Raw genomic sequence first — 22211 nt, 5'->3', positions numbered from 1 at the left:
GTAGAGGCATTGATTATTGTAATCTTTGAAGAGAAGTCGGTTAGCTTTAGTTGAGAGAGCTTGTTGGAGGTGAAGATCCACGAATTTTGGAGTGGAGATGTAATTATAAAATTCTTTGTTTAAGCAATTAAATCTTATAATAGATTTGGTGGGTAATCTATGGAGTATTTCATAGAGGAGTGTTTCCATTGGCAATGATAAATTGTTCCCACTTTTAGCAATTCTTTTCATGACTATCACCTAAATGTTTAACAATAATTATGATTGGGGTAAAACCTTGTAAAATATTGATGAGATGATTTATTGCTAATGTTTGGGTCCAATTTATCTAATTGGGTCTAGTCATTTATTTGGGTCCAATTATCTCATTGGGCCTGGTCATTAAATGATCCAATATTTCAAGGTCAAGGCCCGAGCCTCCAATCCAGCCAAGTCAGCCAGGAGTCCTTTGGTCCGAATTGCTATGGTCAGCCCATGACTATTTAAGGGCCCAATTACTCTCCTCTCCTCATAGGCAAAGGTATATAAGCCTTCAATTCATCCATTTATGACATATACACAAAAGCCTCAAGCATTAAACCTCTTGCTTAGCTTCCTCTCTAAATACACTGTTTGACTTCGGCATCGGAGGGGTCTTCCTCGGATCCACCCCCGAGACCGGTTTACGTGTGTTCGCTGTGCAGGAAACCTTCGTCCCAGCATCCATTGGACCGGACCAGTCTTCGTCCACTTCATCGGACCTTCGGTAGGGTCCCATTGTTTTCATCCGAAACAATTTGGCGCCGTCTGTGGGGAAGACTTTCAAAAATCTTTAAGCCAAATCTTTAATCAAAGCCATCTTGCAATCATCTTAGTAACAATGGCTAAGAACCGCAAGAGCAAAAGCCTCCGTCAAGGAGCAGGCGAAAGGCCTAAAACTCCTACGTCATCACCTTCGCCGAACCGGAACTCTTCCAAGGTGCCAGTTCGGAGGGAGGATCATACCGGGAGGATTCCCTTTCTCTCGTAATTCACAACTCTCATCATAGACCGAGTCCACCTCGGTCTAACAGAGGTTAGTCCGATCATAGGACTCAATCAATGCCCCAAAGCCAACATTTGACCATCCACTCTCACACTCAGCCGAGGACCCCTTTGACGGGGCCCAGTTCGGAGGAAGTGGAGAGAGCGCTGGCGGTGCTCATGGAGGTAATGAGGGCACAAAGTATGCCTCCACCTCGTGATCGAACTCCTCCGCATACCAGGCATCAGCGGAGGAAGCTAGACCGTGATGGGGGTAAGCCTCCCTCCTTCCAGGAGCTGGAAGAAAAGGAAGAGGATACTTGGAGAACTGAAAGAGAGAGGAAAAAGAACCCTCAATTTTTCAAAGGATCCTCAACCTCTCGGCCAGAAACGCACAAGAGCAGTAGCTCAGCCTCTCGGCCAGAATCTGCCCGCCGAGAGCAACCTGAGACTGTCCGCCGAAACGTACTCGACCGACTCGGCGGCAGGGAGCCGAGTGTGCACAGTCGCTTCTCGTTCCCTGTAGCCGAGGCCCAGACTTCCCAGCCAGGGACGAAAACCACTCCTACCTCCCTAGGAGGGCGGAGCGCGGTCCCTTCGGCCAGGAACAAAGGCAAGGCCGTTATGCTACCCACCAGTTCCCCATTCGAGCAATGGATTCTGGAAGAGCATGTGCCCACGGTTAAAATACCGTCGCACATCACATATGATGGGACTTCGGATCCGAAGGACCATATCGCCTCCTACGAGGGGCACATGCATCTCTGCCCAAGGTCCGAAGCGACCTGGTGCAAATAATTTCCTACCACCCTTAAGGGGGTCGCGCAAGCGTGGATCTCCAAGGGAGTAAAGGAGGGCTCTATAACAGGGTGGGACGACCTGTCCATCAAGTTTAAGAGCAAATTCTCCACGACAAACCGCTGAGAGAAAACCACTGCTGAGCTTATGAGACTGCAGCAAGGGGAGACCGAGAGTCCCCGGGACTACCTGACCCGTTTCAGCAACGAGTCATCCAGCGTCTCTCAGCTGGACCAAGGGCTAGCTGTTTTTGTAATGCAGAATGACCTTCAGCCCGGGAAGTTCCTAGACTTCATGGTCATGCACACCCCGCAGACTTTGGAGGAAGCTCTGAATGCCTCGGATAAATTCATCCGAGCCGAGGAGTGGAATAAAACAAAATCCCAACCCCAATCTGGGAATGGGAAACAAAAACAACCGTCCGAAGGCCAAGGCCAGAAGACGAAAGGAAAGGCAAAAGCCTCGGAGCAACCTTCGGCCAACGAGCCGAAGAAGGAAAAATCTGCCCCATTCACAGGCAGATATGAGTCCTACACTCCACTCTCTCTTCCACGCGCCAAAATTTACAGTGTGACGAAGGAGGAGCAGAGTTACAGAAAGCCGAGACCGCTCCCAGAGTGGTATCAGCGAAAAAATAAAAATCAGTGGTGCGAGTTCCATGAATCACCGAGACGTAACACCGAGGAATGTATCCAGCTGAAGGACCAGATCGAGGACATGGTCCGGAAGGGATACTTGAAAAAATACATCGCGGATCACCGCGAGAAAAAGGAGGCCGAGAAGTCAGCAAACGACTCTCGGCAGGACCTTGACTTCCCCCAAAAGAACAGCAAAAATGCGGAGGGAAAATTCTCTCCAATCAATGTTATCTCGGGAGGAATATGTTCTCGGAGGGAGCACAAGCGACACCTCAGGGCTCTGACCCACCAGGTGAACAACGCTGACATTCAGCCTCCCCAGTCGCCGGTGCCGAACATGACGTTCACAGCCGCCGACTGCCGGGGGGTAACGTTCCCTCACGAACCGTTGGTGATCATCGCCACGGTGGCCAACCACGACGTCAACAAGGTTCTTGTTGATGGCGGCAGCGGAGCAAACATTCTGTTCCGAAGGCCTACAATCAAATTAAGCTGAAGCCCAAGCACCTTACGCCGGTACCTTACCCGGTATCCGAATTCAACGGGGCTTCAACTTATCCAGATGGGAAGGTGACACTTCCTGTCACCATCGGCTGCGATGAGGCATCCAGGAACGTCATGACTGAATTTTTGGTCATTGACGCTCCTTTAGTGTACAACATGATTTTGGGGAGACCCATAATTCACGAGATCTAAGGGGTCGTCTCAACTTATCATCAACTGATGATTTACGTCTCAGATGCCGGCTTCCCCGAAAGGATCCAGGGCAGCCAAAAGGACGCCCGAAGGTGCAACTACCTCAAGCCATCTACTAGTCGCCCAGATGACGACGATGAGGATGAGGAGGAGAAAGAAAAAGAAAGAGGGCCGAACACAAAGAAGCCGAAAGGTCTAAGTGCTTCGGCCCAAGGTTCTGTGCCCAGAGAAAAAAGGGCCAGAAAAGGAAAAGGCCAGCTCTTCATCTGAGTCGAAAGACTCAAGGAGCCAGCCGAATAAGTCTGGGACGCCCGCTGACATAGACAGCAGGCCAGATTGTAAGGAGTCCAGCCCATCAGCAATGGACATGGACCAGCAGACCGAAACGGTTGAATTGACCGAAGGAGACTCTGAGAAATGTGTAATAATCGGGATGGACCTCGATCCGAACACCCGTTGTGAACTTATTCAACTCCTTCGGGACAACAGAGATGTGTTTGCTTTCTTGGCAGCTGATATGCTCGGGATAAGTCTAAACCTCATCTCCCATAAGCTTAATGTTGACCCAACGTGTCGGCCATTTAAGCAAAAGAAGCGGAATTACTCCGCTAATAAAAACCGAGACATCGCAACCGAGGTCAAAAAATTGCTGGACGCAGGCTTCATCGAGCCTTGCCAATATCCAGAATGGCTGGCAAATGTGGTGATGGTTCAAAAGGCCAATGGCACCTGGAGAATGTGCGTTGACTTCACGGACCTAAATAAGGCTTGTCCGAAGGATTTCTATCCCTTGCCGAGGATCGATTAGCTAGTTGACTCGACAAGTGGCCATGCCTTGCTTAGTTTCATGGACGCATTCTCGGGGTATCATCAGATCTTCATGCACCCTGACGATCGAGCAAAGACGGCATTCGTCACGAACGTCGGGGTGTACAATTATCAAAGGCTGGTGGATCAAGTTTTTGCCGATCAAAAGTTCCGAAACATGGAAGTCTATGTTGACGATTCAATCGTCAAAGCAAAAAATCTGAGGACCATGTTAAGGACCTGGCTGAAACCTTCGCCACCTTAAGAAAGCACCAAATGAAGCTGAATCTGAAGAAGTGTGTCTTCGGCATGAAGTCAGGGAAATTCCTTGGGTTCATGGTCAGCAAGAGGGGGATTGATGCCAATCCCTCCAAAGTCAAAGCAGCGCTCGATCTTCCTGAGCCGAAAACAAAGCGGGATGTTCAGCGGCTCACCAGAAGAATGGCAGCCCTTTCGAGGTTCATTTCCAGAGCTTCAGACAAGGGGTTACCTTTATTCAAAGCCCTAAAACTCCCAAAAACAAAATAGCTTGTCTGGGAAGAAGAGTAAAAAGAAGCCTTCAAGCAGCTTCGGGAGCATCTGGCTCAACTCCCAACACTGGCTAGCCCAGCAGAGGGAGAATCTTTGTATCTGTACGTGGCTGTCAGCCCAGCCACCATCAGTGCAGTGCTGCTGAGGGAAGAAAACAAAATTCAGCAACCGATCTACTTCGTCAGTCATTCTCTGACGGATGCCGAGACTCGCTACCCTCTACTCGAGAAAGTCGCCTTTGCAGTAGTGGTAGCTGCTCAGAAGCTGAGGCCCTATTTTGATTGCCATCAGATAGTGGTCTTAACTGATCAACCGCTGGAAAAAGTTCTCGGCAAAGTTGAAAAATCTGGTAGGCTGGCCAAGTGGGCTTTTGAGCTCACCGAATTCAGCATTAGCTACCAGCCGAGAGCAGCCATCAAGGCTCAAGCTCTAGCGGACTTCTTGGCCGAATGCTCGTACCAAGAGACGATAGACGATGAAAAGAAAATTTGGACTGTGTTTACGGATGGATCCTTCACCGTAAATGGTTCGGGGGCAGGGGTACTGATAACCTCTCCTGAAGGCAAATCCTTTGAGTATGCACTAAAATTTTCTTTCAAGGCTTCGAACAACAAAGCTGAATATGAGGCAGCGATCGCTGGCTTAGAATTATGCATCTCTCTGGAAGCCGAGCATGTCTGCCTGAAAACAGACTCTCAGTTAGTTGCATATCAGATCGGTGGCAGCTACGAGGCCAAAGAGCCCTCCATGATAGCCTATCTTGCCAAGATCAAATCAGTTGAGGTTCAGCTGATCCCAAGGGGTCAGAATGCTCAAGCCGACGCGCTCTCCAAACTCGCCAGTTCAACTCTCGCTGAGCTGAACAGGTCTGTATATGTGGAAGTGCGCCGAGAAAGAAGTGTCGACGAAGCACCTGAAGTGTGCTGCGCCGACCCAGAGCCTAGCTGGATGGATCCCATCCTAGCTTTCAAGCTTCGAGGAGAAATTCCTGAAGATAGAATTTCAGCCTCCAAGCTGAAGAGAACCAGCTCAAGGTTCATTGTCTTCAACGGGGAGCTGCTGAGAAAGTCCTTCTCAGCCCCACCGTTGAAATGTGTGGGACCAACAGATGCAGATTACATCCTTCGGGAGATTCACCTCGGTATATGTGGGAACCACATCGGGGGAAGAACCTTGGCCCACAAAGCATTAAGGGCGGGGTACTACTGGCCTACCATGATCTCAAACTCTAAGGAACTGTTCAAAAAATGTGTAAAATGTCAAAAATTCGCACCAGTCATCCATCAGCCAGCCCAAGAGCTTCAGCCTGTGCTGAACCCGCTCCCGTTCGCTCAGTGGGGACTGGATATACTGGGACCATTTCCGGATGCTGTATACCAGAAAAAATGGCTGATAGTCGGTGTCGACTATTTCAGTAAATGGATCGAGGCCGAAGCAGCCTCGAACATTACAGAGCAAACTGTCAGAAAGTTTATCTGGCAGAATATCATCACTCGTTTCGGCATCCCAAAAGTATTTGTCTTCGATCATGGGAGGCAGTTCGATAACTTGCCGCTGAAGCGGTATACAGATCAGTTCGACATCAAACTGGCATATTCAGCGGTATGCCATCCGCAAAGTAACGGACAAGCCGAAGCCGCAAATAAACAGATCCTGAACGCCCTCAAAAAGAGGGTGGAAGATCAAAAGTCCAAGTGGCTGGAGGAGCTCCCAGGAACCCTCTGGTCCCTTCGGACAACCGAAAAAGAGGCAACAGGCCACACACCCTTCGAATTGGTGTATGGCGCCGAAGCCGTTCTCCCTCTGGAGATCGGCACAGAGAGCCTGCGAGTGCACCACTTCTCGGCTGAGAATGAGGACCTAATGAGAGAATCCCTCGAGTTTATTGATGAAGTGAGAGACTCAGCCCGAGTCAGAATGGCTGCATACAAGCAGAGGATCAGCAAATTTTACAATCGAAGAGTTCAAGCGAGGCCTCTCAAAATTGGAGACCTCGTCCTTCGAAATGCTGCTGCAGTGCAGAAAAACAGAATTCACGGGAAACTCTCAGCGGCCTGGAAGGGACCCTATGAAGTCTATGATGAGCTTCAGCCAGGAACATACCGACTTCGGCAGTTGGATAGAACCGAGTTGAAAAATCACTGGAATGCTGATGTACTTAAGAAATATCATGTGTAAACCTTTCGGGGCAAAACAATCTTTGTAAGTACATTTTGAATAATTAATGAAAGGCCTTGGAGCCACCATTCATATAAGTATTTGCAACTTCTCGTTCTTTCAAGTTTTCTTTATTCTATCTACTCTTTAAGGGTTTTTATTCAGCCTCGTCTGAAACCTTCGCCTCTGGGTAACTGGGTTTCAGATTGCTGACAAACTCGTCTTTTTAAAGAACTCTGGTCTTTCAGCTGAAGTCAAACTTCAGTAAGACTTGATCTCTAAAGACATGAGTCCATGGACAAGTCTGGGATATTGCCTTAACTGAGCCGTGTATCCCAGAAAGCCATTATCCGAAACATTGCCTTCAGTTGGCCCTGTGTTTTGGATATCCATTTTTAAAAGATAGACAGAAAATCAAGGACAACAACAACTATTAGAAATATTTTATTCAGCTTCGTCTGAAAGTTAAAGAAACAAAACCCAACTCAGCAATCCAAAGACTTGAGCCTTCAGATTTCTTGGGGGGCAAGAGGCACTATTAGTGCAAGTTTATCTTCAGCAGAATTCTTCAAGATGAAAGCTTTGTACTTAGCAAATTTTTACGAAAATTTCTCAAGCTCAGAAACAGTAAAGCATTCAAAATAAGACAAAACAATTGAGGAAAAAGCATCAGATTGACGAAAGTAATGCTCAGAAAGCGAGCTACAAAGTCAAGTGTTCAAATAAACTAAAAGATTATATCGGCAGCCGCCCACAAGCGGAAAATAACAGCTGCCGAAATACGTACAGAAACAAAAATAAACTGTTTGTACATCAAGGCAAGCTGAATCAAAAGATAAGGCAAAAAGAGATTCAGAAAGCGGCGAGTCTGAAGTTAAGCACATGTCGATCCGCAAGACTCTGAAGACGACTGCCCGATTTCCTATGCTTCAGTCGGAGGATCAGGCTGGTCAGCTGGGCCTAGCCCCGGGGCAGTCTCGGTTCCAGCAGCAGAGGAGGCAGGTTGGGCCCTTGCCTGAGCTTCAGCGGCTCGCTGCTCAGCCTCCAACTCCTGCCGCTCAGCTTCCTCCTCGGCTTGTTCAGCCTGAAGGATCTCATGCTCAGCAGGAGTGGCATACAGCATGTGCGGATCCTCGGGAATGGACTAGTTGGGCAAGTACAAGGCCCAAATTGATTGCGAGGCCCAAAAGGTCACATTGTGTGGCCCGGGCAAGGTTAGAGTAACTTATCGAAGGGAGGGGAGGAAATCAGGGTTAAAAATCATATTTGCTTTGCAACTTAAGAAGTGTGTAGTGAAGGGACATCCACTGTATTTATGTAGCGTCCAAAGGATAGAAGAAGGGGGCAGAGAGGATGGAAAAAATATTCCAGTAGTAAATGAATTTATTGACGTCTTTCTCGAAGAAATTCCAGGGATACCACCTGTGAGGGATGTTGAGTTTACTATAGACTTAGTGCCCGGGACGGAACCTATTTCAAAGGCTCCATATAGGATGGCCCCGGCTGAGATGAAAGAGTTGAAGACTCAATTAGATGACTTATTGGAGAAGGGATATATTCGGCCTAGTTCATCACCATGGGGTAACCCAGTTTTGTTTGTGAAGAAGAAAGATGGAAGCTTGAGGTTGTGCATAGATTACCGAGAGTTGAACAATGTGACAGTCAAGAACAAGTACCCGCTGCCTAGGATTGATGATTTGTTCGATCAATTGAAAGGGGCGGGAATATTTTCAAAGATCGATTTGAGGTCAGGGTATCATCAGTTAAGGATAGCAGAGTCGGACATTGAAAAAAGTGCTTTTAGGACTCGTTATGGTCACTATGAATTCACGGTAATGCCATTTGGGTTAACTAATGCACCTGCGGTTTTTATGGATTTAATGTACCGAATTTTTAGGCCATACTTGGACAAGTTTGTAGTGGTATTTATCGATGATATTTTGGTGTATTCGAGGAACCGAGATGAGCATGAGGATCATTTGAGGACGGTGTTGTCAACCTTGAGAGAGCATTAATTGTACGCCAAACTTACAAAGTGCGAGTTTTAGTTGGAAGAGGTAGCATTCCTAGGTCATGTGATTTCTAAGGAAGGAGTATCGGTGGATCCAGCAAAGGTAAAGGTTGTAAGTGACTGGCCGACCCCGAGGAGTGTGTCAGATGTTCGGAGTTTTCTTGGGTTAGCAGGTTATTATAGGAGATTTGTTAAGGATTTCTCGAGAATTGCAAGGCCTATGACGAGCTTAATGAATAAGGAGTGTAAGTACGAATGGACTCAGGAATGTGAGAAGGCTTTTCAGACACTAAAAGAGAAGTTGACTACGGCACCTGTATTAGCCCTACCCGATGAAAGTGAGCAATATGAGGTGTATAGTGATGCGTCAAAGTTCGGGTTAGGTTGTGTATTAATGCAAAATCGAAAGGTGATTGCTTATGCCTCGAGACATTTAAAGCCTTATGAGGTGAATTACCCGACCCATGACTTGGAGTTAGCCGCAATTGTGTTTGCATTGAAAATTTGGAGACACTACTTGTACGGAGTTACATGTAGGATTTTCACCGATCACAAGAGTTTGAAGTACATATTCACCCAAAAGGAACTGAACATGAGACAACAACGATGGTTGGAGTTGATTAAGGATTACGATTTGGAAATTCAGTATCATGAAGGGAAAGCGAATGTTGTAGCTGATGCATTGAGTAGGAAGTCAAGTCACACAACTAATGCGATGATTCTCCCAGACCAATTGTGTGTGGAGTTCCAAAGGATGAACTTGGAGGTAATGGAACAAGGAGAAGTAAAGAAAATTTTGAGTGCCTTGTTGAGCAAACCGTCGATTTATGATGAGATTCGAGAAAGTCAACATGGGGATGAGAAGTTGAACAAGATTAGAGAGAAAATCAAGGAAGGGCAAATAATGGATTTTTCGATAGCCGATGATGGAAGCACGAGGTTCAAAGGGAGGTGGTGTATTCCCCAGAACAGAAGTGATCTTAAGCAGAAGTTGATGGAGGAAGCTCACAGTTCTCCTTATTCAATGCATCCCGGAGGGGATAAGTTGTATAAGGACATGAAAAAGACATTCTGGTGGCCGAATATGAAAAGGGAAGTGGGAGAATTTGTGGCTCGATGTTTGACTTGTCAAAAGGTCAAAATCGAGCATAAGAGACCCCAAGGAACAGTTCAATCATTGGAGGTTCCTAGTTGGAAGTGGGATTCAATCTCTATGGATTTCGTGGGAGCATTACCAAAGACTCGAGCAGGAAATGATACAATTTGGGTCGTAGTGGATCGATTAACGAAATGTGCAACATTCATACCTATGAGGAGTACATGGTCGATGGATCAATTGAGAAGAGCATATGTGAAATTTGTGGTGAAATACCGTGGTGTGCCAAAGGACATCATCTCGGATAGAGACTCAAGGTTCTTATCCAACTTTTGGCAAAGTTTACAAAAGGCTATGGGGACTAAGTTGCTGATGAGCACTGCATTTCACCCCGCAACCAACGGTCAAACAGAGAGAACAATACAAACTTTGGAGGATATGTTGAGGTCATGTGTTATGGAGTATCAAGGTTCATGGGAAGATCATTTGGACTTGATAGAGTTTTCCTATAATAACAGTTATCACGCAAGCATTGGAATGGCACCATTCGAGGCTTTGTATGGGCGAAAGTGTAGAAGCCTGATTTGTTGGAGCGACATAAGTGAAACTGTTACACTTGGGCCAGAAATGATTGAAAAGACTGTGAAACAAGTAAAAATGATTCAAGAGAAAATAAAAGCTGCACAAGATCGTCAAAAGAGCTATGCAGATTTGAAAAGAAGGGATGAGGAATATGAAGTAGGTGAGAAAGTTTTGTTGAAAATATCTCCGATGAAGGGAGTGATGAGGTTCGGGAAAAGAGGAAAGTTAAGCCCAAAATACATTGGACCCTACGAGATCATCCAAAAGGTGGGAAAAGTAGCATACAAGTTGGATTTACCTAACGAGCTAGAAAGAGTTCACAATGTGTTCCATGTGAGCCAAATCCGGAAGTACATATCAGATGTTTCCCATGTCTTACATCATGAAACCATCGAGATGGACGAAAACTTGACTTATGAAGAAAGGCCCGTGAAGATTTTGGATAGTAAAGTGAGAAGTACTAGGAATAAGGATGTTAAAATAGTTAAGGTATTATGGTCAAACCATAAAATCGAGGAAGCTACTTGGGAAACCGAAGCAGATATGAGAAAAAGATACCCAGAGTTGTTTTCTGAGGTCAGTAGTCGAGTTACGGGGGCGTAACTCCTTTTAAGGGGGGTAGAATGCGATAGAGTTTCGCGCTTTGGCTTATTTTATTAATTTTAAGTCTATCTAAGTTGTGCATGAGTCAATTTAAACTAACTTCTAGGTTGTGCATGATTCAATTTGAGCTAAATCAGATTATTTTACCAATAATTGTTTTAAGTTTCGAGGTCGAAAGCGCTTTGGCTTATTTTAGTTAATTTTAAGTCTATCTAAGTTGTGCATGAGTCAATTTAAACTAACTTCTAGGTTGTGCATGATTCAATTTGAGCTAAAACAGATTATTTTACCAATAATTGTTTTAAGTTTCGAGGTCGAAACTTCTTTTAAGGGGGGTAGACTGTAATACCCCATATTTTAAACCCGTTTAATTATATTAATCAAATTTATTAATTTAATAATGTTCGATTTCCTTCCAAATTATTTTAAAAATATAAATATGTATTTAGATAATACAATAGCATTATTTAACTTATTAATATATAATTTTACGGAAATAATAATTACATTTATAAAATATTTTATACGTATGAGTTAAGCCGGAAATGTAATACTCGAAAATCATATTTTTACTTTGAGTATTTCTTTGCTCCAAGTCAAAGGACCCAAGTCCATTTCTTACTCCTAAAGCATGACCAAAGTCACAAACTTCTCTTACAAACTTGAATACTTGGCCTCCAATTTGTTGACATCATACATGATGTCAATAACTTGACCTCATAAACTTCCTTGATCTCCAAGTTGTTGACATCATACATAATGTCAATAGGGCTCTCAAACTCTATAAATAGGATCCAAAGTTCAGCCATTTTAAGCCAAAAGTCTCTTGCCCTCAAAGCTCCATCCTTCTTTCTTCTCTCTTCCTCCCATTTTCGTAGTTCTTCATCCCGTATATGTTCCAGGCCATTTTTCAGCCACTTATGTTCATTTTTAGAATTTTGATATTTGTGACAAAGTTGTTCTTCTCAAAAAATACTTGAGTTTAGGCTCAAGAATCACCCAATTTGGAGTTATATACTATGAGATATGGCCTCTTCAAGATCTGACTCCTCCTTTTCAACGTGAACCTTTCTACTTTAGGTTGTTTTGCGGTTAGTATTCTAAAACTAATATTTATTTTCAATTTATTATTATAAGGTTTTATATATGATTTTATTACTCCATATAATGTTTATTTAGGAGATAATTCATGGTAGTAAATCTAGGTGAATAGTTGTAAAGAGTCAATATAATTGTTCATGCACGACTAGTCTAGGGTCGTTATTTAATGGTTTAATGTTCATGGGTTGAAGAGTTTTTTATTTAGGATTATTGGTTCCTTGTAGGGGGAATTGCAAGTTTGAGATTAAGAAATTTGTGTTTGTTGCAAAAGATCAAGGTACGTACTCGTGGCTAGATCTTTAAATATGTTATTTTATACAAATGTGTATTGTGTTTTGAATGATGAAATATGTTTGAATGTTGAACAAGGATTTATGAATGTTTATGAAATGAAATGAATATTGTGAAATGTTTTAATGTTTGATCTTTGGAAATAATTTCAATGTTCTAAAAGTTGTTTATACACATACTTGAATTCAAATTCATTTTAAAGAGCAAATGTTGTTGAAATCCCATACATGGGAATTGGAAGGTTGATTTATCAAAGATATATATTGGATTTTTATGACTCCCACTATGTGGAGATAAAATTGAAGACTATGGACTATGTATGACCTAGTCTTTCCCCTTGATAGCACTATGTAAGGAGTTACTAGCTTGGGGGGTGTGCACACTTAGGTGGAAAAATGATTTGTGAAATGAGGATTGGATCTATCCATGCTTTGTCTTAGACTATTTTTGGAAAATTATTGATTTCAGAAAATGATATATTTTAATATGAGAATTTATATTCACGAGTGGTTTGAATCAATTGTGATTGATTAAAGTCGAAACTTTTGAAAGCATGTTTAATGAACTAAATTGATTTTACATGTTTAGCATTTGTATGTACTTAGCATTTTGGCTAATGTGTATTTCTCTTTTGTTTTGGCTTGGCCCTACTTATCATTAATGATGAGTAGATAGGTGATGGCGATCAGAAGACGTGAATTAAATGCTGCATTGGGGACAATGGGTGGTGATCACCTAGTTAAATTTAGTAGACATAGTATCAATGTTTTAGTTACTTCAGAAATTTCTTGAACTATTATCATTATTATTATTAAATGACAAGTATTTTCTTCCGTTGCAAATCTCTGTTAAGCCTTACGTAATCACGTGGCGGTAATACTCCCATGTTACTCCCTAAAGTTGGATTATTATTATTGTAAATATTAGAGAGTAATTTGGGGGTGTTACAATAGAGGCGGACTTGGAGCAAGGCTTCAGCGTCAGCCAACCTCTTTCGACTTTCCTCCAAATCCTTTTTAGATTTTTCTAACTCTTCTGAGAGTTTGGAGGAAGAAGTCTTCTGCTCATTAAGCTCCAGCTGGATGTTAGAAGTCTCGGCCTTGGCCTGGGTCAGCTCATCTCCCTTAACCTTCAGCTGATCTTCCAACTCCTTCAGCTTCTGGTCCTGGCTCTTAGCAGCAGCTTGGGCAGCAGAAAGGCGAGTATCCCTAGCCTGTTGAGCCTCTTCAGTAGCCATTCTGCTGGCCTCAAGAGCTTCCAACTTCTGTTGCACTTCGGCTTGTGCAGCAGCTCCCTCTTGGATTCGGCTCTCGATGGCAGCCTTGAATTTGGAGATGTCCACCCCCATGTGCTCTTGAAGGAATTTCTCCCCTTCTATCAGTGGGGGAAAAAATTCCTTCTCCATAGCAGAGCAGAAGGTTTGAATGGCTTCAGCAGCCCTCTTTTCATACTCTTCGCCCTGCTGCTGCTTCTCTTCAGCAGCCTGCTGTTTCAGCTCAGCAAGCTTCGCCTCCTCCCGGGCAATCTTCGCATCCTCCCAGGCATGCTCCAACTTGTCTTGGAGGGTGTCAATATGCTCTACAGTAAGAGTCTGATTGTGCACAACCTGTTTGCAAGGGCACATCAGTTAAAATAAATAAAATAATAAAAAAGAAAGAGCCAGAAAGGAGGAGAAGAGATGAATAAAAGCAAAGCAAAACAGCTAAATGGTTAAGTACCTGCATCAGCAAACGCTGGTTTTCTCTTGCGGGGTCAGGGACCCTTCGGCTGGATTCTCCCACCCCAGCCGTGGCCTTCAGCGACCACACCCTTGCTCGGTCTACTTCTGACATACCAGATAGGTCGCCGAAGTAACCTGTAGCCCCCTCACGGTTCTGGCCCCAAATGCGTTCCCAAACAGGTTCTGAGACTGTGATGCGGGGGGCCGAGAAACCCAAATCTCCAGAGTTCAGCGTCTGGAAGGACGGGAAGGAAGAAGACGGAACCTCCTGAACCTTCTCGGGCTCAGCATGACCTTCCCCTTCGGCGGAGCCCAGCTGGTCTCCACCAGGGTCAGCAACGACGACCTCCTCTGCTTCCTCCGCCAGATCAGGTTGACGAAGAAGAGCGTCAACCTCCCTATCAATATCATCTGAGAAGCCTTTAGCAATTGGCTTCTCAGAATCTTCAGCAGGGCGTCCCTGAACCCCCCCTTCGGATCAGGAGTTCTTTGGTCCACCTCCATCTCTTGAGTTTCGGGAGGTGGAGGGGGGGTTTGAGGACGCGGAGCTTCCGGCGGAGGGGGAGCCCTCGGCGAGCGTCTACCTTCATCAGGCTCCCGTATGAGGATCCCCCCGGTAGGCCTCATCCCCGTCTGAAACTGACGAGGCCCCAGCACGGCTAACCTCCTCCTCCTCTTTGCTAAGGGTTGCTCGTCCTTTTCTTCAGATTCTGACGAAGATGGATCCTCAGAACGAGCAGGCGCTTTCCCTTCTCTTCTTTCGCTCCCTTCCTCAGACTGCAGAAAGGGGGGGCAGCAAAGTGTGAGTAAAAAAAAAAAAAAAACACGAGCAAGTCAGGAACTTATCGGAACCCTCGGCTGAGCTCCAGATGCAAGGATATCCCTCTCAGTAGCACAAGATGTCCCAACACCTCCTTCCAGGGAGTCGATTGCTTGGGACACATCAGAAGCTGTCTGAGCGGCCTGTGCTTCCTCAGGTAATAAAGGCCGGAAGGGATCTCGCTTCTCCCACCAAGGCTTCTGCTTAGTGTAGTCGGCGGCAGCTTCGATCTGAAGGCCCATTTCGTGCAGATGCAGCGGACGGTCCTTCGGGGCTGTGATTGCCAGAGCCCGGTCTAAAATGACTCGTTCAGCGTTCACCCCAAGCCGGTTATAGTCAATCCCCGAAGTAGCTTCGCTCAGCTCTGAAAAGAACAGACGAAGGTTAGACTAAGGGAATAAGCATCAAAGATAAACAAAAAATTAAACAAGTCAAAGTCCTCGGCCCCAGCTGAACATACTTACCATCCCTGTACTTTCGGCTGAGGCCGACAACTGCCAACATCTTCTCTTGGAAGACGTAATGGTTATCTGGGAGCCATCTGGCAGGGAGAAATCTCATTCGGCCAACTCCCCCAGGGTTATTCTGCTTCCCGAAGAAGCTCATTTGCTCGTAGCTGGGGTGACGAGCGGCATCAGGGTCCTCAGGGCCCAAATCCTGCATGTTCGGATCAAGCCTGGAGAGGTATCGGGGAGCCCCAAAAAAATAGGGATGCTCCGAATCAGCGGGAACTCTCACCCAGACCCATTGACCTCTCCAATCCTTGTCCGATGAATCGTTCGGCCACATAGTCAGATATTAGGGGCGGCTCTCTATTCGCCACCAGCCTGAAGACCCATGTTGGCCGTATATGCTCTGAAGGTTTTGCACTAGATGATGCATCTTTCGGAAGCAGTGCAAATTCGGCTCAACAGCAAAAAACCGACACACCCAGAGATAAGTCATCACCCGCTGAATGCTAACGGGTGTTAATTAGCACAGGGAGATCCTGTACTTTATTAAAATATCCCTGACGAAGGGATCCAAAGGGAACCGAAGCCCGTACTGTAGTTGTCGAGTGTACACCCCTATATATCCAGGAGGGGGATGGTGAATCCTGTCAGTCGGCGAGGGCATTCGGCACCAATGCCCGTCCTCCTCTAAAATGCCGTAGTGCAACTCAATTTGCTCGGCGAACCGGTAGGTTTCGGCATGCCGAACCCACCACGAGTATGGGGTATTTCTCACCATGGCGTCCTGGGCCTCGGCGTCCTGCCATTCAGCATGCCCAGGAAGCAGGTCCCAGAGCACAGGGGGCAAATCTTCGGCCTGCCCAGCCCGTTCTCTCTGCTCAGGCTGCTCTGCCTCGCCGGCCCCGGCGTCCTGCTGAGGCGGCGCGGCGTTTAAAGGAACGGCCGGAATCCCCCTTTCCAGGTCTTCCCTGACTCGTTCCCCGTTCCAAACGTCGGCGCGGTCACGGGGATCCCTAACCTGACCCCGTCGACCTGCTTGACGCCTCCTTTCTCGAGCCATAACCAAATGCAAAGAAGGAAAGAAGGGAGAAGAAGAATTCTCTCAAAAAATTAAGTAAGAAAATCAAAGGGACTCGAAGAAATTTACCTCCAAATAGGCCGAAATGCGCCGGTCAAGCCAGTGGGAGTGACGAATTTGAGTGTCGAGCTCTGATTCGGAGGTATTGCGCTAAAGATTCAAAGCGAAAGTGGGTTTATGCGAGAATTCGAGTATAATTTGGTGAAGAAATGAGGCGAAAATGCAAATCAGACCTTATAATTCCAGGAAGGAGAATCCCAAAGGTCGAAAAGTTCAAATTTCTCTTAAATGCCTCCTTAATTAACCGTTAAACACTCTCTCTCTTGATTAACCGCCCACTATCCACTCCACTTCCTGTTAATTATCCAAATTACAATTATTTAATTAATAACTGTTTAAAAATTTAAATCTTTTGATTTAATTAAATCATTTACTTCCCTCCATTTCTTATTGGATTCAAACCCGACCCATCATCCTTCCAAATCGGGTCTGGGGGGCAAGTTGTTTGGGTCCAATTTATCTAATTGGGCCTAGTCATTTATTTGGGTCCAATTATCTCATTGGGCCTGGTCATTAAATGATCCAATATTCCAAGGTCAAGGCCCGAGCTTCCAATCCAGCCAAGTCAGCCAGAAGTCCTTTGGTCCGAATTGCTATGGTCAGCCCATGACTATTTAAGGGCCCAATTACTCTCCTCTCCTCATAGGCAAAGGTATATAAGCCTTCAATTCATCCATTTATGACATATACACAAAAGCCTCAAGCATTAAACCTCTTGCATAGCTTCCTCTCTAAATACACTGCTTGACTTCGCCATCGGAGGGGTCTTCCTCGGATCCACCCCCGAGGCCAGTTTACGTGTGTTCGCTGTGCAGGAAACCTTCGGCCCAGCATCCATTGGACCGGACCAGTCTTCGTCCACTTCATCGAACCTTCGGCAGGGTCCCATTGTTTTCATCCGAAACAGCTAATATTCACCAATATTTATAGCATACACAAGATAACCTAAACAATATAAAATTCTACTCAATATTTATTCAAAAAAATATAAGAACCATCATATGTATACTTTCCTAAAAATCTACCCAATATCAAATTACCATAAATTTGTTTTCAAAAAAGAAAAAAAAAACATAAATTTTATCTTATACCAAGTTGTCAACTAAATCTTTTTATAAAGTTTGGCGAAAAGTTAGAACGCCAAGTGTCGTTGTCTCGTGACCTGGCTAAAAGTTTAGCTTTATATATTAGTTATATGATGTTAACTATATATTAGTTATAAACAACTTGTACTACTTGGTATTATACGAGATATATTATGAGCAGTAGATTTTTCTTGGTATATTATACTAGCACAAGTACTATGTGGTATACTGGTATTATACAAGTACTGCTCATATATCTCGTATAGTACCAAGTAGTATAGTACCACAATATTTGGTTAAAAATCCCAATAAGAAGGTACAGAAATAAGGTTTGGGAATGTGTACACTTAGAGAGGCCTTGGCTCACTTATTTTTGCCATTTGCATCACCTTAATCGGCTTAATAACAATAAGTTAAGAGTATACAGAAAAAGAATACAAGGAATACAATCACGAAAACAGGCCATCACATGTCATTAGAGAAAATAACATACTCTAAAGACTAATGCCAATAGATGACATAATACGTCAATATGACATCCAAGAATATTATGTAGGATGCTGCTCATAATTCAAAATTGAAAGACATGTACTCTAGAAGAATACATGGTCCTGAAATCTGCAACTCTTCTCAATCAAAGCGAACAGAGAAACCAGCATCGGTTTTGGTCACATTTACGCCACCAAATTCATCAAAATCTGAGTCTGAACCTGTTTCCCTGTAGTCATTCCAATTGCCAGGGGAATCCTCATCGGGGGAACATCTAGTCAATGGAACTCTAAGTTCGGAAATTGGAACAGGAAGAGGATCCTCTGTGAGGTACTTGTCTTGTAACAGCTCCATTGCAGTAGCTCTACTGGCAGGATTAAAGCACAGAAGCTTCTTAACTATAAGGATTTCATCAGGTGAACGATTTGGCAAGCACGTTTCTAACCCAAGGGGTTTTTCTATTTTATTGAATGAAATCATTTTATAATCAGGAAGGTTTGAACAACCAGGAAAGGTCTCCTCCGTTAAGTTGCCCAAGACGTTAAAAATTCTAGAGAGCTGATCTATATCTGAGGTTCCAGGAAAGAGGGGCTCTAAGCTGAAAAGCTCTGCAAAAATGCACCCTAATGACCAGAGGTCAATCTCCACTCCATAATTTATCGAACCATAGAGCAACTCTGGAGCTCTAAACCACCGAGTCCCAACACATGAAGTTAGAGGACCATAATTGTCCTCCTCACCTGCCTCGGGTTCATACGTATTCGAGCCCTTGAGCAGATCATCTTCTATTTCACTCATAGTGCAAGTGGCAAGACAGGAATTATCTCCATCCAGGGTGTTTGAATCCTTGTCTGTGTCATCTGTAGCAGCAGCTTTAGCCTTTAGCATAACTAAGTTTCTGAAGAAGTCTTCTCTGCTTGGATTACCTTGCTCTTGATTAGCACAAGCCTGCTTACTTAAATCATTCATGATAACTTCAGGCTGTTGGAATGTAGATGGGTGACCTTGAGCACTAGCATCTCGCTCATCGTGCTGCGATTGCAAGTCTTCCGCAGATGCAACAAAACCTGGCTCTAGGAGGATTCTTGCCTGAATACAACAGTAAGGAACACAATGAGTGGCAGATTCATGTTACAATCCAAGATGATATGAAAAATATCAGCCTTCCGTAATCTGCAAATTTATTTTTTTCGGGGTGAGTAAAAGGGAATGGAACTTGATACTCCATATTGGAATATTTGGAACAGAGAATCCATCATACAATAATCAGAGAACAAAGTGGTCGTTCAGTTTACAAAAATTATACAGGAGATCCAGCTTCCTCGGACCTCAGGCGTATGTGTGGTTAACAAAAACACATCAAGAGAAGTCGTAATTTCCACAAAATTGGGGAGGTTGGTCAACTAGTTCACTTTATAATTGCAATATCTTGAGAGAATGAGAGGTGTAAGCTACTCCTATGTTACCAAACAACCACTCAAATTCCTAAAGCTAAAAGGGACCTACAATTAACTAGCCAAGCTAATACCAACTCATTAAAGTATCAAAATCCAAAAAAAAATCTTCAAGATTCAAGAGTCAAGACTACATCTCAGCACCCAAATGACATCTCATGCACAAGCATAAAGGCCAAACCAAGAAAAGCAAGAGATATCCGAACAACGATGCTGGGAACACTCCAAATCTCAGCTGATCAAATTCAATCAATCAGAGCAGAAGTTAGACTGTCAGAACAAAACAGAACAATCTGTGTACACCAGAGTCGCACTATTTACCACTAATCTAAAATCTGAAGGCATTTAAACATACACATAACAGATATCCATCTCATATCAACGATGAAAACTATAAATTATTCTTAATATCTCACAATATAATAATGATCATAAGAAATGCTTGCAAATACCAAGTACAAAACCAGAACGTTACTTAACAAACACATTCACTTTCCAAAACCACCTAATTTCAATGCAAAATCCTTCCATATATAAGGTTATTAGATGTCCAATTCAAAGGCTTAATATTATAACTATCAATAACAAACCCAAAAATCAGAAATGCACCAAAAGCAAACTCAAAAGTTCAAATCCTTTTTAGAATATACCAAAATCATCCAAACATTAGGGTATCCGATTCCCAACATAGAGCTGATAAATTTGTATGATGACCCAAATGATCACTCATCTACAACCATTAAAACACTACACAAAGTGTAGTTTCCATCATATATTCGTATTCCCGGGTTTCACTCTCACTGTTTACCAGTTCCTGAGTTACACTCAAAAGGATAATTCAAGTTGTCCGCCTAGTTTTCTTTCCTTATTGAAACGAAAAGAACCTAAATAATAATAGCCACTGCACATCACTAATCAAAACTCGAAACATCCACACAATGCAATGCAATCTAATATCACTATTCAACATTCGAAACATCCCTACAGTGCAATCTAACCCTATACATTTCAAACAGAAACATCTAAAAGCAAGAATTGCCCATGTATAAAACTCATCCAAAATTCAAATAATTAGCAACAAAAATACTATAAAAATCCAAATTTCAACAAACTTCTCAATCTAAACACTAAAATTTTATACACATTACTAATCAAAATCAGAAATACCCACAAATTGCAATCTGAAACAACATTTAAAAATAAAAAATTACCTGACCAAAATCAGCCAATTTCAAAACCCCATCATCAGAAATCAACAAATTAGCCGGTTTAAGATCACGATGAACAATAGAATTCCGATGACAAGCATCAACCCCATGTAAAATCTGAACCATCCATCGCTTAATCTCCCCAGATGAAATCCCAGCCGTCGAATTCTTCTTACCCTCTTTAATAACAGAAGCTAAATCAGTCCTCAAATACTCCAATACAAGAACAGCATCTTCATCTTCCCTCCAAAAATACTCGTGTAAAACGACGACGTTGGGGCAATTTTGAAGGGTTTGAAGGGCCTCGATTTCACGAAAAGAGCTCTGATAATCATGGATCTCTTTCAAGGCGACAGTACAGCCGTCCGATCGACGGAGTGCGCGGTATACGTCGGAGTATGCGCCGGAGCCGATTCTCTCTTTGATTTCGTATTTTGCGCTGATTTCTTTTCTTCCGTAAATGCTCCAGCTTTTTGATGATGTGGGTGATTCCATTTTTGTAAAAAGATTGTTTTTTTTTTTTTTGAATTATTGATTTGATGAAGGTATGAGCAATATTAACAATGGAGATTGTTTATTTTGAGGAGGAGATACAGACAGAGGGGACTGGAAGAGCCGAAGAGGAGCTGATTGGGTTTTGCAAGTTTTTTTTTTTTTTCAAGAGTAGCTTTAATTTAATTTCCACATCATTTCTTTTATTTTTGGTGAAAATTAAAATTACAATTAGACAACACTCTCTTTAACGGTGAAACTAATACGGTTTAAAACCAAATGTAACCACAATTTAAACTATTATTAGAATTTAATGTGTTCTAAAAAAAAGTAATTAGAGTGTACCCGGGATATATATATATCACATAGTAAAATATTAAAATAAATACAATATAGGAAGTTTTTTTAAAAAGGAAAATAGTGGAACTTATGCTAGTGTTTTCCGTACGCTGCAACACCGTATGGTCACTGGTAAAAAAATGAAGCAACCTCTATTATATAGAAATGGTAAACCCTTATTATAATTTTTTAGTAACTTGAAATAACAAGGAACCCCTAAAACATTGACAACATAGTAAGCTCTATGTCCGTAACGGAGTAACCCTTATAACACTAACCGAGTAATTCCATAAAGTGTCTAGCTAAAAGTTAGTGAACTTATTGAAGACTATATTATTTTCAAAAATAGATAAAGAGTTGGGATAATACAAAATTAAAAAATGAAAAGTGCAATTATAATATAAACTCCTTTCAATATTGCGTTATAAAAAATTAGTGTGTATATTTGTAATATTAAGTAAAGTGGGTATTATTTTGGAGTGATATGGTGAAAAGTTAGGAAAACATCTCTTAAATTCGGTTTTTTTTTTTTATAATTTTTTAAATGATTTGGTGCGATTTTAGAAATAAAAATATCGTGTTTTTACAGTTTGGTTTCGATTTTACGATTTGAAAAACCGAAAACCATACTACAATATAGGCCATTATCTAAATTATAATCCAACTCTGATGTTCAACCCTACCACTCCCATATATAAGGA

General features: G+C 43.1%; 1 protein-coding gene and 1 long non-coding RNA gene across 2 annotated transcripts; one reads left to right on the top strand and one right to left on the bottom strand.

Moving 5' to 3' along the window:
• Window positions 1-11756: 11756 nt before the first annotated feature.
• LOC110691114 lies at window positions 11757-13161 on the top strand. Its single transcript, XR_002505201.1, has 3 exons — window positions 11757-12012; window positions 12247-12299; window positions 12985-13161. It is a non-coding gene; the product is annotated as an uncharacterized LOC110691114 (long non-coding RNA).
• A 4725-nt stretch (window positions 13162-17886) lies between these two features.
• On the bottom strand, window positions 17887-21495 carry LOC110690993 (cyclin-dependent kinase F-1-like). Its single transcript, XM_021867919.1, has 2 exons — window positions 20683-21495; window positions 17887-19106 (listed from the first exon to the last, which is right to left on the bottom strand). Exons 1-2 carry the CDS (start codon window positions 21172-21174, stop codon window positions 18159-18161), a joined length of 1440 nt encoding a protein of 479 aa, XP_021723611.1. The 5' UTR covers window positions 21175-21495; the 3' UTR covers window positions 17887-18158.
• Window positions 21496-22211: the final 716 nt, after the last annotated feature.

Source organism: Chenopodium quinoa, unplaced genomic scaffold (assembly GCF_001683475.1).
Source record: "Chenopodium quinoa cultivar QQ74 unplaced genomic scaffold, ASM168347v1, whole genome shotgun sequence".
Classification (NCBI taxonomy): domain Eukaryota; kingdom Viridiplantae; phylum Streptophyta; class Magnoliopsida; order Caryophyllales; family Amaranthaceae; genus Chenopodium; species Chenopodium quinoa.
This window is presented reverse-complemented; position numbering and strand designations above follow the sequence as displayed.